Below are 18798 nucleotides of genomic sequence, written 5' to 3'. Positions count from 1 at the left end.
GTAAAGGATCATGCCAGTCAGAAGACTTTGCCTCCTTCTAGATTCTTTTGCTCCTCCAGGCATTGATGGAGTCAGTTCATATACTATGTAAGCCAGCATGTGTGAAAGGAACAAAAACTAGTAATAATAGGCTTATTTTATTTATCATTCAGACAGTGCATGCAATCTTTAGAATTCTTACCTCGTCAACCTATTCTAGCAGAATATCAAGGACAACAAGAGGGATCATGAATGTGGGAAATATGTAAATTCATCAAAGCAGAAGTTATAAAATGAAAATTTAGAACTGATTTCGAATTCTGAACCAAATTCAAGACTGAATGTAAGCCTTACTAATGAGTCTGGCAAGGCAAATGCCTTAGCTTAGCACATTTAGAGGGAAAAAATCTGGGGAAGCTAAGGCATTTGCCTTGCCAGACTCATTAGTATGGCTTACATTCAGTCTTGAATTTGGTTCAGAATTTGAAATCAGTTCTAAATTTTCATTTTATAACTTCTGCTTTGATGAATTTACATATTTCCCATATTAATGATCCCTCTTGTTGTCTTTGATTTCTGTATAAATGCCTAAATCCTTTTCTTGTCCTTCATTCTCAAGATGTACAGTTTTCCATTTTTTTTTACAATTAGCTCTAGCATTATTTTTTATTTTTGTTTTGCATTAGCTTTAAATTATTATTAAGAGATAACTTTGAATCAGTTTCTCAATACTATATGATTTCATATTTCAGTGATAAAAGCACTTGCTTATAGAGTTTGACCACTTGTGTAATAGACTCAGAGGTAGATTACATAGTATATTATAAATTGTTCCAAGCATTTCAGTCAAACCAGAGTAGATATTTCAGATAAGCTACTATATGTAACTATACTTTCATCTTCTCACAACTTTACCACAACTTTAATTTAGATGAATAATAGATTTATCTACCAGTTATATTAACAAATCTAAAATATTACCAGTAGATTAGGTAAACATAGATTATTTTCATTGTCATAGTCACCCAGCATCTATTTATTTTTTCTAGGTTGTGGTTTCCTAAATCTTTCTCTTTGATTTATACATCATACAATCCTGTTTCCCTAATATTATGATAATATAAAATAATACTTTTTTCTTCATTTTGTTTTATCAATTTTTATCAGTGCTATTTAATTTTATCAATACTATTAACAATTTAAATGAAACTTTGTCTAATATATTAATTTTCAGAGATTTGAAATCTGCCAATGCGTATTATAAAACCTGTTCTTAATAATGCATAAGTTCAAGCATTATCTAGCAAAAAATTTATATGCTACTAAAATTGACAGGTTGGTAACCTTCAACTAGATGAAATGGTACATCAGCAAAACATTTTCAACCAAGGTACCTCAAATGGCTTAACTTAAAGAATGAAGGGCTCCATTACTTCGAATGAAATTTCAGAATTTTCTTGCTATTCAAGAACTTTACAAGTATCTTGCAAATCATGTACTTTAAAGATCGTGTCAGATATTTCTTTTTCTAAACCAAACAGGCATGCATTTTACACTATATGGACAACAATATGAATGTCTTTACACTGCTTATATCAATGAATCACAAAGTTAACCCTTCTGATTATTTGCATTTACACAATAAGGACATACAGATCAAAATGTATGTGTCACAAATTGTTGCCTCTTATATCAGGAGAGCTCATGATATGGAATCTAGTATCTTGGGTCATGTTGCTGTTAAGACAATCTCCCCTCATTTTCTCCAAAATCAATTTAGTAACCTGAATAAAACGCTGTAATGGATTAGCCTGAAATTGACCCTATTCTCAATACTTTTTAATGCACAGGCTGGGATCATAGAATATATATCCTTATAAACACTACAGTAATCTAGGATTTATGAAGGATTTCAAACATTCTGTGAAATTTCCTGTGTGCAAAAGAAGCATCGCTGCATTTAGTATGGGATACTTGACTGACCAAGCATTTCCTCTGCGTCTGTCATGGATCAGGGGCTTCCGATTTACAAATGAGGGACATGTGCTTGCAGGCAAGGCTTCGCGGCTCAGGTGATTTCATTGGGGATGCGTTTTCATGCGAAAGGAGGAGGGTACGAGAAGAGAGCCCTTTTCATTTCTATTAATATTGTGAAGAAGAAGCCCTGTGTCTGATTTAAGTATAACATGAAACAAACTGCACGCCAGGTCCCAGAAGAAGCTTTGTCAGAAGGAGATGGAAAAATTGTCAAAATACATTAGCTCAAATGTTGTTGCAAGTCCTGGTGGGTTTTTCTTTTCCTGTTTACCAGGAAGATCTTTATATATCTGCAAATCAGCAAGGTTAAAGCTTCCAGGGAAAAGGGTTTTTCTCTGGTACCTTTTGAGATCTCCAGCTTGCAAAATGTGTGATTCCCCCCCCCCTTCCCAATCCCCCCAATCTTGCATTAAAATATGGCAAATCCTGAATTGCCACGGCACAGTTGTTTTCTCTAAGCAGCTCTCTACGGAATTTGCCTTGTCCCTTGCCAGACTTCTGTAGATGCAAGTCTTTCCTCTTGCCTCCTGTAAATCAGGCTTGTATGGGGTGGGCAGAAGCAGAGGGGAAGTATATTTTTAGCAGATACATTTACCAATACATCTTTATAGCACATAGCGCAGAAGGAATGTGATTACCAAAGAAGACAGATTGCATTAAACTTCCACATATTTGCAGACTGCTGCTCCAATCCACATGAGAAAGAGGCTGGGAAGCTGCCAGCCAAAGCTACAACCTGACAGTATTATAAAGTAAATTGAAAGCTGAGTGACTGGTAACAGCAGAGGGCACTGAAAAATGCTATTAACCTGAAGGTTTTTTGTTTTTTTAAAATCTAACTCCTTAAGTTGGCTAGTTCACAAGGACTTCTATGTACATAAAAGCTGGTGGAAGTCTTTTCACATAATTAGTGAAAAAGGGTATTATATTAATGGTTACTTTACATTGATTTGCTACAGGGGACACCAAAATGGCAATAAAAACTCTTTCTGCTTCTCTTTCACTAAAACTTCTGCTGTGCAGGTAATTGTGGAATAAGAAACAGGCTCAGTAGAAAAGCCTCAAAAGACCTTGAGATTCAGAATTGGACAAGAAGTAAAAAAAATACAATATAAATCTTTTTGTAGCAAGTTTCCTTAAATAAGCTTAAGTAAGAGCAGCAAATTCTGCCAAGAAGATTGGGAAAAGAGGGATAGAGGAAACGTTGAGGCAAGGCTTCTGTTTGGGACCAAGCTTCAAATACAGTTTTATCAATAGTTTCTGTAAGTTTGTGGCTGTCTGTAAGAAAGCGATTTAATCGCTCTCATCAGGAAGACAAGACTTCCTTTATTTTTTATTCAGTTGAGATGGAGCTTAGCTGTCCTCAAAGCATGTGAGTTGCATTTCTACTTAATAGTGCTAGATACTGTTGTTTGTTGTATCGGGCATGAAAAATAGAAATAACTACATGTTTGTGAGAAAGACAATGTGGAAGCAAACAAACTTAGATAATGATTCCTGGTTTAAGTGGCTTTGCCAAAGGAAGCTAAGCACTGTTTGAGAGAAAGTTACACTCTAGTCCTCTGATCAAAGAAAGGAGTGGCGGCATTTTTATTTTATTTTTTTGTTCTAGTGCTTATGTTTAGGCTTATGTTTATCTTCTATAAAATGCATTATTTGCAAGCCAAGAACAAAGGTTGTATCTTCATTCACCCAGAAAGTTTTTTTGGTAACAATACAACAAATTATTTCTTAGTGCCTGGTTCTACAATTTAATTTAATTTTTATTACCCTTTTCAGTTAACAATTCTGGGATTTTGGTGTTTTCCCATATAAGCAGGGAACAGGTCTGATTCTGCTTAGGGTTTCAAGATCAGCTAACTATAGTAATATGTTCCCATCTAGTTTAGTCAACTGGATAAAGAATTAAGCTAAACAAATGTAATGAAGGTTTGGAGATGAGATGTACAAATAGTCCTTGACTTACAACCACAATTGAGCCCAACATTGTTAAACGAGACATTTGTTAAGTGAGTTTTGCCTCATTTTACAACATGTCTTGCCACAATTGTTAAGTGAATTATTGCTGTTGATAAATTAGTAACCCAGTTGTTAAGTGAATCTGGTTTTCCCGTTGACTTTGCTTGTCAGAAGGTCACATAAGGTGATTACATTATCTTTTGACCACATGACACAGCAACAGTCATAAATATGAACCCGTTAACAAGCATCTGAATTTTGATCACATGAACACGGGGATACTATAAAGGTCGTAACTGTGAAAAACAGTCATAAACCACATTTTTCAGTGCCGTAAACTTTGAATGGTCATTAAATGAACTGTTGTAAGTTGAGGACTACCTGTACACAATTCTATTTAATCACTCTACGCTCATGGAGATATGTGAATTGGGTACATATTGGATTCATTCATCCTGTATATTTGTTTTGAGAAAAAGAATGCAATTTTGCTGTTTTCTGTGGGGATTTTTATGTTTTGGGGAGGTAGCTTTATATCTCTGCAGAATTTCAGACAAGAGCTCATAAATTGCTGCTTTTAGGTCTAAAGAAAAGCTGGGATAATAGTGCAGCTGTAGGAGGGGTTGAATCTATTGTGGCTTTTTGAATTATCAGTAGTTTATTGACTGCAAGATTTATCAGGAGTATACCACAGTTTGTAGGCAATTAGGACAGAAACTTGATGCTGCAATCTTTCCCCAGTATTTTCTCTCTCCTGCTGATTGAAAAACCGCAGGTGAGGAGGAATCAGAATTTTATTTAATTTGTTTCTTTGAAACCAAAAAAGGAAATACTTGTACCCAAGGTAAATAACAAAACCTCTCTAATTTTTTCATATCTAGCAAAGAATCATTGTATTGTGATTGGAAGGCACTACAAAGATCATTAAATCCAATCGGCAATGTGCAGTAAAGGCAAATAAACTGTCCTCAAGAGGTGCCTGTCTAGGCCCTGCTTAAAAACCTCAAAATATGGAAATTTCATGGCTGGATGTTCTTCTAATATTAACTGTCAGGATCAGAGGTGGGTATTCAGCAGGTTCTGACCAGTTCTGGAGAACCGGTAGCAGAAATTTTTGAGTAGTTCAGAGAACCAGCAAATACAACCTCTGACTGGAGAGTTTACAGTAACCTTCCCCTGCCACACCCACCAAGCCACACCTACAGAACTGATAGTAAAAAAAATTAAATCCCACCACTGGTCAGGATATATTTTCTTCCTAATATGTAGGTAGCTGTAATTATTTATTAGTTTTTGTTGCAGTGGAAAATAGTTCCTAAATTTCCTATCTCCTTATTAAGATATGAATGCAACATCTTAAGCTTTTTTCAAATTGTCCTTGTAGGGCAGGGGTGTCAAACTCGCATCGTCATGGCAGCGTCATGGGACATATCAGGACTTTCCCCCCCTTCACTAAACTGGGTGTGGGCGTGGCCAGCATGTGAGGCATCCAGCCTATTGTAGCGCATGTCCTCATCCCTATATTATCTTTGTCTCCATTCTCCATCCTACTTGAAGGGAACAATGGCTTCACATGTCTTTGACACAGTGCTGTTCCTAATGCAGTCCAGAATTGGCCCAATCCTTAAAGCGGTTGACTCACACAGAAGGTTCATATTCAGCTTGTTGTCAATGACTGCATTCAAGTCTTTATCCAATGAGGTGGTCCCAGAGCTGCTTTTTCAAGAGGAAACTGGACTTTCGGGGGGGCGGGGGGGGGCGTTTAAGAAGACATTTCACTTCTCATCCAAGATATTTCTTCAGCTTTTTGGAACAACCATGACCTGGATGATTGAGAATCTCCATAGACTCCAATGTGAACTTTCAAGTTCACATTCTTGCATGTGCCATATAGCTTTCCTCCCAAATGTTTTACATTTCCTCCTCCCCACACTTTGAAAGACATCTTGTTCCTCTCAGTCAAACCTTCCAATCAGTCCAAATTAGATTGCAATCCCATTCTATTTTCCTAGTAGTGGCCAAATATTCCAGTTTTTTGTCATCTGTAATTTTGCTCAGCATCCTATCAGTCCCATTATTGAAACCATTAATAACAATATTGAATTATTTCACCCCAGGGCAGATCCTTGTGGGACTGCACTGTTTACTGTTCGGCAGATCAGTTTAAATCCATTAATGTTGACTCTTTGAACGTAGTTAGCCAGTGAAATGACCTTAGTGTAGTGCCATCCAGACTTTAACAGCTTGTAATAAGAATGTCATACAGAACCTTCTGTTCAACTGTATCGGCTCCTTCAGATGTCTCCCATTTTTCTTCCTTGTTAATATTGTTTGAGACTGCCCTGTCCTTAAGTCCCCTTTCAAGAAGTCTCAGCTGGCTTCACCTTTCCACCATTAAGACTTTTTTTTTCTTGGCATCTTCCATGCCATCTGCTTAATAAAAGCAATCCTTTGAAAATATATAGAACATAGTGTATAGAATCTTGGGTTTCAGAAGAATGTTCTTCTAGTTGAATGTCCTGCAGAGAACTGGAATTCTCATATCATTGCAGATAAGTGACTATCTAACCTTTGCTTGAAAGCCTTGAATTATGGACCCTTGATGACTTCAGAAGGCAGGCTGTCACATTGCTAAATATCACTCTGAGTCAGAAGTCCCTCCTTATTTTGAGCTTGGGTTTCCCTCTGTAAAGCTTCTACCCACTGCTTCTTGTCTTAACCTCAGACGTTATAGAAAATAAATCCACATTCTCTTCCCTGTAACAGTCCTTCAAGTGTTTGAAGGCTGCTATCATCTCTTCTTTGCCTTCTCTTCTTTAAGCTATTTTAAAACATTTAATAAATTAATGGTTCTTTTTTCACTTTAAGTTCCTTCTTTGTTTTTAATGAATCTTCTTTATATATTACTAAATAACTTACATTTTACTAAATAAGTTGCTTATTGGATTGTTCTGTTTAAAAACAAATACCCTAACAGCGAACATATGAAGAATACCAATGTCTTTGTAAATAACCATGAGTATCTGTTTGCTGCATTTGGAATGGCCAGTTGACTACAGTCAAAAATATTCTTGAGTGATTTCCTGACAATATAGAAATACTAAAAACTGTTGCGTGCTAAAGAGGAATAGAATATTTTGGTATATCCCTGGATAGGAACTATTACTCAGGTTTTAGGTATGGGGGGAGATCAGGCAAACATCAAGCAAAGAAGGTCAGAATCCATGTCAACAAGTACTAGGACCGTGATCAGTTCTCCCCCGGCCCCTTCACATACTCATACCTGGAAGAATGCAAATTTATAATTTCTTTTACAGTTTTTTCATAATTTTTTCAGACTTTTCAGTTTTTCTTTCTTGTTACCTAGGAATCCTAGGAAATAACTGCTGCCAGCTTTGCTTTGCTTTAGACAAGGAAGCAAGAAGTCCATCAAAGTACAACTACTGCAGAAATAATGTTCTGTCTAATTTTCTTTAATTTTTGTTCTTCGTCCTTTTGTCCCTCTCTCTTTTCTCTTAAAAATGGAATGCATACTAAACTAGAGGGGTTTTTTGTCTTTAAAGGAATAAATATCACTTTCCTTCTCTACAGTATTAGACATTGCTGAGTTGGAGTTTTAATTTGTAATGCTACCTTGCAAATGTTAAACTGTGTTTTGTTCAATGGCCTATAGCTCCAAATAGAGTCCTCCTCCTGAGAAATGTTCCCTACCTCCAAACCTTGCAAATACAGGAAGAGTGAATAAGCGTATAACTTAAATTCATTTGCAGCCACTTTTTTTCTTCCTTGCATTTCATCTTGGCTTGACCACAATAACTATAGCTAATTTATTGCATGCAAATTTATATGCAATTTTTGCACTAAAAAGATAGATAATTTCTCAGCAATAATACAGTTCAATAAAAACTTTCAAAGTTCAAATTCTGTAACTGGAGCCTAACTCTGCTGTTCTATTGAACTATGCCAATTGTTCAGACTTTTGCATGCTTGTATAATTTCCACAACTGCATTTTGTGCAAATTTGTGACATTCAAACAAGAAAGAAAAGTGCACATATCCAAGGGTGGGATGCTACTGGTTCAGTCCGGTTCTATAGAACCTGTAGCTGCGAAGAGCAGCTGACACCGAACCGGTTTGGTGTTTGGTCCACCCACCTGCCTGGGCTCTAGGCTGTCCTTTATTCCTGCTTTTCCCTCCTCAGCTGCTTTGTGTGGCATAGCTGAGGATTTTCAAATGCTGTGCACCTGTGCAGTGCTTGTCAGCTGTCCAGGCGGCACATCTGATGATTTCTTGCAAACACTGCACACAGCGGCAAATCGCTCTACTGGCTGGCCCCGCCCCTCCCTGCCACTCACTCCTTACCTGGCATGTGAGCCATCCAACTTGACTGGTTTGGTAAGTTGCTATTTTTCCTTTTTTCCCCCCCCAACCATCAGCTGTTCTGCTCTGCCAGGAGTTTTAGATTTGTTAGAAAGCAGGAAATCCTTGGATTTCTTGCTTTTTGGCTAATCTAAAAGCAGAGCTGAACCTTCCTTAGGACTGAAGCTTTTCAGTGTAGACTCAGGTAGCCGATTGCAGATAGATAGATGTCTAAGTGAATCTGTGATTCTGTGAGCAACTCAATCTGCCTGCCTGTTTTGCCTGTTTTTGGGTAAAAGTTGTTCTTTTTTTAATTTTTTAAAAAATTCAATATTTACATACATGGTGTGTTGTGAGTTAATTTTGTGAGTTTGCTTGCTAGAAAATTTTATGTGACAGACTCAGGTAGCCGATTGCAGATAGATAGATCTCTAATTGAATCTGTAATTCTGTGAGCAACTCAATGTGCCTGCCTGCTTTGCTTTGGGGTAAAAGTTTGCTTTTGGGTAAAAGTTTTGGGTAAAAATTTGCTTTTGGGTAAAAGTTGCTCTTTTTTATAAAAAAAAATCTATATTTACATAAATATTTATAATATTTACATACAAGCCATGCCCAGCCAGTCACATGATCACCAAGCCATGCCCAGTCAGCAAGCCACGCCCAGCCAGTCACATGACCACCAAGCCACACCCACAAATTAGGCCATACCCACAGAACCGGTTGTTAAGAAATTTGAATCCCACTCTTGCACATATCGAACTTGTGTGCTATTCTGTTAGGGTAACTAATGTTATACACAGTGCAAAAACAAATAAAATAAAATAACAGGTAAATCAAAATAGGAAATATGGCTAAAAGTAATTCATACCAACACCATTTACTTTAATTGTCTATACTTATTGCCTGGTTCCCACCTTGTCTATTACCTGTACCATACATAGCTTCTGCTCTTTAAATTTTTCACATCTTTTGTTTTGATCTCCTCAGCTAAATCCAGGTAGAATCTTTCCCTTCCTCTCCTTTCTTTCAGTCTTCTTTCCTATTAATTTTGTAGTTTAATTTTCATTCATTCTCTCTACATTATGAAACTTTTCAAACTTTGTCCTACTGATCATTCACTTTCATGTTCAGTCCACATTAACTGTTGATCTCCCTTCATGTTTTTCTTCCTCTTTTAACCTTACCAATTTTTTGCTGTTTGACTGCCTTTTTTGCAATCACTTTATACTCTATATAGCTATTTTTTTTAGATTTTTATCCTACGTTTTCATGTACAACTGAGGGGCAGTGGCTTAGTGGCTTAACCATACAGGAGATGGTTTTTCCTTCAGCAGGTTCAAGCCCTGGCACTGAGTGGCACGGTGAGCTCCCATCACTTGCCTGAGCTTCTGCCCACCTAGCAATTCAAAAGCATGGTCTATGCGAGCAGATAAATAGATACCATTTCAGTGGGGAGGCAAGCTGGTACTTTATGCAGGTGGTCAGAATCCTTCTGTCTCTGAACCTTCCCAGTTTGATGCCTATTTGCGAGGTGGCTCTGGAGGAGGCAAGAGGCCTTTGTTGATGCTTCAGGAAGAGCCATGTGCCTTTTTTTTTCCTGGTGTAAAGCTAGCCCTTCCTTCTGTGGTGCATCTTGGGAAGCGTGTGAGCATGTATCTCAATAGAAGGAGTAAACAGGACCTTTAGAAGCAGTGGTTTATCTATCTGAAAAATTCTCAAAATTCTCAACTTTGTGATAACCTCATTGTCACCACATACCTGTAAATATTTGGATAAAAAAAAAGCATTATAACTTTATTCTCTCCCTCTCCCCCACTCTCTCTGTGTTTTATATATTACTGTGTAGATGTAAATGTAAATGTAGTTCACCAGACATTCTCAGGGCCAGTTTATGAAACAAATTGTACGCTTTTTCACATATTCCTATTCCTTGCATAATATCTTCACAGATTCTTTAAAGGGGACATGCTGACTTCCTTCCTGACTTCTCTGGACCGGGAACTAAGTTGAACAGGGGTAGAAGTTGCTGCTTATACTTTGTAAAGAACCTGAGCTCTATTATGGACAGCCATTCTGTCATTTGCTTCTGTCTCTATGTGGTATTATTGTGGATTCTGTTTGAATTTCTGAAACTGATACAGTTTCAGATCTAGGATCAGCTTTCAAACACCTTGTATACTGATATTGAAGTTTAACCCTCCTCAAGATCTTCAGACTGATTAATGATTTGTGACAGATCTCCTCCTTCTCCTTGTTTCACACAGCATAGCTGTCTGGCTTTTTAATTAACTCCTGAGTGAAACAGCTCTATGGTCTAGTATAAAACATCATGTCCTTTCACTTAATTCCTATTTCACATACTTATACTGTGCATATGCATATTTGTATAAAATAAGTCCTGGGGGAAGGAAAACAGGTAATCATGCCCCATTACAAGCAATTCAGCTTCCCTTTGGATCCATTTAAGCAGAATTGCAGCCAGCAACTGTCATTCAAAAAAAGTCTTGCAGCCTTTTGACCAAATTCATGACTCATATTAAGCTATAGAAATACTTAGCAACAAGGAGTGTTGCTCTGAAATGCTTGCTGTTTTCCTTGAATGGGCACAGATAGCAAACTATGGGCAGCTCTGTCCATGGTTTGTTTAGTACATTGTGCAAATCAGGGATCCTAATTGTTCTTTTCAAGTATTGCATAATGCCCTGAACAAATCGTAGATGCACTGTCTTCTGTGAGGAATTAACACAGCTGAACTGAAACTGTACAGTAGCGCAGTTTTAATTGATCACTAAGCTGCTTAAGTGTATTATGCAAGCTGGCAATTGCCTCAGACTTTTGACACATGGCTTACAAAAGTGTCAACAATTCATAGAAAAGTATCCAGGACTGTCTTCTTGACCATCTCAATTCTCCAACTCCTAACTTTGAAAATATTTCTTTTTCTTAGCTCTAAATGCTGCAAATCCCTTAAAATATCTGAAAACCTTAACCAGATTAGAATTTTGAAAAATGAAGACAGGCATATCTTACTGTATTGGCTGAAATGTGTAAAAGGTCAGTACAGGAATCTGCTTTATTCCAAGATCGGATGGTTTGCATATCTGCCCTAGCTTTACTTACTTTTAACTGGCAGCAGCCCTCTGAAATACAAGGTAGACAGTTTATTTACAGAACAGGTTCATTTGGAGAGCATTAAAAATTAAGCAAAATAATTTACATTGAAATTGGTTTGAATCACTACGGCATTTTTGTTTAAAGCACCAGGTAAAGCATACCTACCTTTGAATAGGCCCTATCATTGCCATGTATGTAATGCAGCGTTCTTATTCTAGTGCACTATTAACTTTCCCTGGATTCCCAGTTGGGCTTTTTGGACTGGTTCTTTCTTCTACCCTACATGTGGACAATTGCTCTGGCAAAAATATTATTAAAGGAGTTTATGACTCCATGAATACCCCTCTCACAAGGGAACAAGTAAAGGGGCTACAAGCAGCTGTGTTTATTTAGTCATAAATACTAAGGCGAGCATGGCTGGATTAATTGTACCAGGCATTATCCTGTTTTTTTTTATTTGCAGAGGTCAATCTAATCCTCATTGTGCTTCTAATTGTAAAGGATAAAGAGCTGAATATGGGCCCCCGTTCAATTCCCTAAAGCAGAGATTCATATTTCCCAAGCATTTCTGAGATTTTTTTGTACGCACTGACATTCATTGACAGATAAACTGAAAATATGGTGCTGCCTGAAAGGACATAAACTGCCTTTTTAATATATGAGGCATGTCCAATAATAAAATACTGGCCTGCTTAAAATGGAAATGGTTGCTGCATTCATCCAGCAGTTATGAAACTGCAGGCATAAGTTCTTCATTGGCTTTTCTGTTGCTGAACACCAGAGACCTGGTGTTTCTGTAGCTATATTATAAGCCATCTAATGGACCACAAATGTAAAGCACAGTTGTTTCACTTTTTCATGCAGAACTTTGCAAAGATTTCAGTAACAACATTTGGGATGTTGCTGTTTCCGGGCTCTATTGTTGTCTTCACTTTGTGCAATATCATTCTGCTGGATCATATAGCCAAGTACCATGCCTGATGGCAGAAATCTTGGTAGTCACAGAGGCAAAAAGCATCTGACAAGGCTTCAGATGAGCTTTAAAATTCACTTGATCATACTGTCCCTGAGGTTCCATACACACAAACACAGGCTCACATGCCTTCAGTTTTTTCTTACACCATGAAGAGAATTAAATTCTGACAGGCCAGAGGGGATAGTCATGGATATAAACAAAATCTTATGAAGAGGTGTATTCTTAACCCAGAGGAAACAGGGAGAAAATATTGCTCTTCGAATACATATAATGATGAACCTTCCCCCCCTAGAAATCTGGATCAACAAATTTAAATTACAGAATGATTGGTGTTTGAATTTTATGAGTAACTTTTCTTTATCAGTTTAACATAATCAAATTCTGCTTTCCTGCACTAAGATGGGGTTGAAATCGGTGGTCTATACCTTTCACTGGAGGTTATTTAGCCTTTTGGTAGACTAAGAAAGCAAGAGAAGTTCCACTGAGATCACTAAAGGATGTGTGTGATGTCTTCTGTATGTATATGTGTAGATATTTGAGCCCATGCCACTTGAAGGTCAATAGAAAAATTTTGATTTGGTTTTCAAGTAGATGTGAAGTACAGCAGCTCTTGAAACATTGGTGTGTTGTATTAAGCAGTCTCTCTGAGTAACTCAGCAGCTCCGCATTGGCCTAGCTGAAATTTATGAATAATTTCCAAATGCAACACTACATACAATGTTCTGTAATAACAGAACTCACTGGTTTTCAGAAAGCAAATAACTGACATTTGACTGAATAACTGGCATTTGACTAACCCTCTTCTGATAAGGTGACAGCTGACATATCAGCCTAAACTGATAAAAGGTGTCCCTTGCTTTTAACCACTAAGGCCACTTGAGCCTTGTGACGATGATGGATTCAAAGCATCTCCAAGTCATGCACCGGATTCTTCAAGAAGAGATTGAACAAATGAGCCAACCTCTCCACAAACAGCAGATCCAACTTGTATGAATTGAACTTTACTTATTCACCTTCATTCAGTCCATTACTTTGCTTAAGCAACAATTTAGAACATCCTCTGTTCCAGGATGTTAACTGAAAAAGATATAAAACTGTCACCTGCATATTTTTCATCTGTTAGGAATCCTCTGCAGAATTATTTATTGAAATAATTTATTTCTTTTTTATTTTCAGGTAGATGGTTCTGCTTTCCAAGTTGATAGGTTAGTTTTTGCTAAAGGATGTGTAGGAAGAATTTCCCTCTATGGTTCTTAATAAGGATCAGACAGATTTCATTGAAGCACAAAACGTTATTTATGATAGGTAGCTCAAAATCAAAAGCTTAAAAGCAGGGTGGGGATGCAACTTCTCTGTACAAATTAGAATATACAGAATTGATTAGTTCTATACTTTAATGAGGTAAAGATAGTGAGAGACTTGGATTTTATGACTGTTACATGGATGTGCTGCCATGTTTGGCTTATGGTCATTCACTCACACACTCATAGCTTTGGAAAATAGTCATCTCAAATCACTTTCAACTGAACATTGAATACACAGAGACCCAGTGGATTTAAAATAACAGCAAAACTTTACTGGTAACAATGTGTGTGTGTATATATGTGTGTGTGTGTGTGTATATGTTTATGTATATATGTATATATGTATGTGTGTGTGTGTGTGTGTGTGTGTGTGTGTGTGTGTGTATATATATATATATATATGTGTGTGTGTATATATATATATATATATTTGTTCTTTCATACACATGCATATGCGTGTGCACACCTACCCACCCACATACATGCATACTCATTCACACTTACCTGAGTCCTCAATGGGCTGACAGGTACTAAGCAGAGGCATGGAAGCTGATCCAAAGATGACTCAAAGAGTGGGTGGGCTTCTGGACCTTTTTTATCCCCCAAAGTCCTTGCTTTGCTAATTCACTGAAAACTACACTTGCCTTGTTGATTTACAAGTTTGGCAGCTGTTGATGGGATTTGGGGGAAGGGTTTCTCATGTGCTCAGGCTTCTTTTGTCTGGTTTAGGTGACATCTTTGTTTCCTTAAGTACTTATCTCCTTCTTATCTATCTCCTGAAGGGCTCTTTTAGACAAGATTTCTGGCTATCCAGCCTGCTTATGAGCTTGCATCATCTTCAGGTATTTCACCTTCAGCCTGTACTACATCAATGGACCCTTGAATTAGGCAGTGCTTTATGGATAAAGAGACTTTCAATATTTTATTTTTCTCTATGTCACAGATATCAAATTTGCTGTGTTACGTTGCCGTCATGTGATGTTTTGTGACGTTTTTCCCATTCACAAAGCTGGGGTGGGCGTGGCCTGCACGTGATGCATCTGGCCTGTGGGTCGCCAGTTTGACACCCCTGCTCTAGGTAAAATCTCTCAGTGAATTGGTTTTCAGGCTATTCTTGTCTTCCAAGTTCCCTAATGAGCATTCTTGTCTTAAATGTTTCTTACCTTGTACTTAGAAAACATTTTTGTCAAACTCTACCACAATAGACTATTAATTCATGCTCTTTTCATAAAAAAAACTAACAATGCCTGATAATGAGTTGATTGTGATTACTCTTGACAATACCAGTTCTTACCTAGGTCACCTGAGAGGCATTTACCAAGCCCCCACTCTTTATGTTTCATACTTCATATGTACTTTATTGCAAAGATGACACTTAAAAATATTTGTTCTTAGCATATGGCACCATTATCTTAGCAGTATGCTCTTCGAGAAGAAATATCAGAATTTGCATGGATACATGATTAGCCATTTATCATCTCTGTTATGGCAGCCACCATTTTATGGGCTTGACCACTCTAGAGAATTATTATGTAGGAAGCATTTCCCAACAATTTTGTCCTATTAGCCTTAACAATCTGGACTACCTTAATTTTATTAATTAATGTTAAATTAATGTTAAACCCATATTGGTATTAAAAATTGAAGTATGTAATAGACTTCTAAAGGCTGATGCATACAAATTTTGACTTGGCTCTGGGTTTTTTTCCTGACCTTTCCTAGAGTACTGATATTGAAGTCTGTATCTTTAAAGAGTTTTTAGAATAACTCAGAGGGCTTTAATGGATGTGAAGTGTTCTTGGAATTTATCTGTAACTTCGCCCACATGCTAAGATTTGAATTTATTATCTTTCGTAATAAAAAATAAACTTGTAATGCAAAGCTTTTAGTAACCATAATATGAATTGATTCCTTTGTAGTGGTATTGTTCTCCCATTATGACAGTGTATTTTCGAATGCAAAAGAATTAAGGCAAGTATCTTAAGACTGTGTAAAGATATTTTTGTCTGTAGACTAAGTGGAAGAAGATAATGTCCAGAATTTAATGGATCACTAAATAAAGTGGAAAAATGGCTAAAAACATATGTTTTATTTTTTTAAAAATAAAATGTTATGTTCATTTTTATGACACTTTCCCAGCTAATCTTTATAATATTAAATTGTCATTTTATTCATGTGGTTGTGTCTATCCATTTCCTTATGTCCAAGGAGGTAGATGATTTATTTCACCAAGCAATCCCTGGTTGGGTCATATACCTTAAAAGATGGGGAAAATTTGATCAAACAAAAAAATGACATTGTTTTTTATATATTGAATATTTTTAAGACGTGGTTTGCCTTGTCAAGTGATTTGCAAAACCCTGGTGTTTTTTTTTTTTCTGGTTGGAAAAACATCCTGTGCTACCAGATGTCTCAGTACTTTCCAAAACAGCAATCTGCTTTGGATATTCCTGCCACTGTTTTAATTAAAGGAACCTGACTGCACCATTTCTTAAAGCCTGAACTCAGCACTGATAAAAGATGGTTCATAACTAGAACTTAAAATGCAGTTACTGGCATTTTATTTTTGTTGACTTCTAAAGGCAAAACCTTAACTTAAACTCTGACCTGGCTGAAGGACTGGCTCTGGAAAAAAGTTGATTTCCCCCTCTCTATTACCACTCATAAATTATCTGTTGTAACATTTCTAGCCAGATTTTCAAGCTGAGCCCACCATTCCATTCTCCAAGGGCATTCCAGCACTGTTAAAAATAAGTGATTTCTAGCCAGATTTTTTCCCCCAGTGAATTAATGGGATTCTGAGGCAAGTGTCCCTGCTGAGCCTTCATTTTACTTTTCCAGAGATTTAAATGTTCTCCACAGAATAAGCAAATGGAACAAAATTTAAAAATGGCAAGATGCTAACTGCCTCTGACATGCTGTGCTTCTTTAATTCAAAATAGCCTAGTTGGTATGTGTTTTAATTCAATTCCCTTTACGTTGTTCCCTATCCATAAAGGAGCCCTCTTCATTTTATTTTCTCTTGTTTTAAAGCTTCAAATGATGATAGAGTACCATGAAGTTGTCCAAAAGAAATGCTTGTCTTCCAAATGTGTTGTAAGGTGCACAGCTTTAATACTTTATCTTCCATAACTATCAAAAACATGCATTATGTATTAATCCAGTACAGGTAATATACTAAGTTGCTTAACAGTCTGAATAATCCCAAATAGTGATGAAAAATATTATTTGGATAATCATTAATTTAATTAATGTCCTAAATTTTTAAGGAATTGACAGGAAAATTGGTACTATAAAAGGACTGCTTTCATGTGATAATCTGTCCATTCATTAAATACCATATTACAAAGAATTCAGTAGCTATAATAGCAATAGCTAATACAACTTTAGTGTAGGTAGAACAGAATTCAAGCTTAAATTAATGGAGACTTTGCATAACATTTTTCTATGCCATCATTTATGCTACTTAAACTCACTTTTACTAATATAAACCCATGCTTTGATTAAATCATATTTATTGATGATATTATACAGTACTTACAAATGCTCAGCTTAGGGCAGTGGTGGGATTCAATTTTTTTTTACTACCGATTCTGTGGGTGTGGCTTGGTGGGCATGGCTTGGTGGGCATGGCAGGGGAAGGATACTGTAAAATCTCCATTCCTTCCCCACTCCTGGGGGAAGGTTACTGCAAAATCCCAATCCCTCCCCACCCCACTAACCTGTTTTCCAGCTCCATTCTTCTATGCAGGGCAACACAAGAAGTCCCAGCCAATCAGCTGGGACTCGGCAGGCAGAGAATAGAAGGGGGCAGGGCCAGTCAGAGGTGGTATTTGCCAGTTCTCCGAACTACTCAAAATTTCCGCTACCGGTTCTCCAGAACTGGTCAGAACCTGCTGAATACCACCTCTGGCTTAGGAACTCTTTAACATTGTTGATGGAACACACACAGAGACACACACAGAGACACACAGTATTTGCCGTCTGGTTACCAAATTAATAAAGACCAACTCAGGTGTGAATTTGCAATTTGACAGAATAAAAACTAAACGTATCAAACAATAGACTTTAATATTTCATTTAGAAGGTCAAATATTTAGGGAAATTTAGCTAAAAATAACAAAGATTTATTTAAGAATAATTAACATTCTGAAAAAGCATATTAACAGTCATTTCTGGATAGAAAAAATTAAATCTGTTTTGGTCAGGGAAAATTGGAGCTGTCAAAATGATTACTAACGTTAAACTTTCGAATAACTCAAATATTGTTTTGTGAAAAAAATATTAAATATTTGGCACAGGCAAGTAATGAAATACATGTGGTCCAGTAAAAAGCTAAATAGAATAGAATAGAATAACAGAGTTAGAAGGGACCTTGGAGGTCTTCTAGTCCAACCTTCTGCTTAGGCAGGGAACTTCAGACAAATGGTTATCCAGTCTTTTCTTAAAAACTTCCAGTGTTGGAGCATTCACAATTTCTGAAGGCAAGTTGTTCCACTGATTAATTGTTCTGTCAGGAAATTTCTTCTTAGTTGTAGGTTGCTGTAAAGATTTTATACATATTTTTGGGATGAGTCCTTTAATATCATTTTGGAAGAATGGCTAACTAAATTATGAATGTTTGTCTTCCTATCTAGAATAATTTTGTATTTAAAAAATAAAGCTGTTGCAGAATGTAATTGTGGTTGGTAATAATTCTTGAACCATAATATTATACATGGAATTTTACCACATCCAAAATGTGGATTCTACCGTCCGTATTTTAAGGATGTATAATTTATAGTCTTGGTACAAAGCATTATTCACTATCTGTATGTTTTCTTCAGTGATCTGAACAATGTTAACTAAACGTTTTAGATTTGAAGTTAACTGGGTTACCTTGAATTTTAGTTAGAAAATGGACTTATATCTCATAAAATGATAAACTTCTAATAATATATGGGAATATACTAGTTTTATAATATTTTGGTTTTATTGCTTATCCACCTATATTTCTATATCTGCATCTTTTCCAATTTCTACTATCCATTCTTTGAAAATATATCATATGTTCATGAATACTTGAAGCAG

The 18798-nt window shown here is 36.6% G+C and overlaps 1 protein-coding gene across 6 annotated transcripts in view; it reads left to right on the top strand.

Annotated features, from left to right (window-relative positions):
• The window catches only part of CHCHD6 (coiled-coil-helix-coiled-coil-helix domain containing 6), a 226973-nt gene that overhangs the window by 157347 nt on the left and 50828 nt on the right, over positions 1–18798 (top strand). The window contains exons 7-8 of one of the 6 annotated variants that reach the window (XM_087923781.1): positions 13601–13629; positions 14511–14625. The exons of 4 other annotated variants lie outside the window; for them this stretch is intronic. In XM_087923781.1, the coding sequence (XP_087779907.1) occupies positions 13601–13629; positions 14511–14553 (72 nt within the window). In that variant the 3' untranslated portion in view covers positions 14554–14625. Of the gene's footprint in view, positions 1–13600; positions 13630–14510; positions 14626–18798 lie in introns of those variants that run through there. One more of the 6 variants, XM_087923778.1, reaches the window with a different exon arrangement.

This window comes from Pseudonaja textilis, chromosome 2 (assembly GCF_049901715.1).
Source record: "Pseudonaja textilis isolate UNSWEBS1 chromosome 2, rPseTex1.2, whole genome shotgun sequence".
NCBI classification, from domain to species: Eukaryota; Metazoa; Chordata; class Lepidosauria; order Squamata; family Elapidae; genus Pseudonaja; species Pseudonaja textilis.
This window is presented reverse-complemented; position numbering and strand designations above follow the sequence as displayed.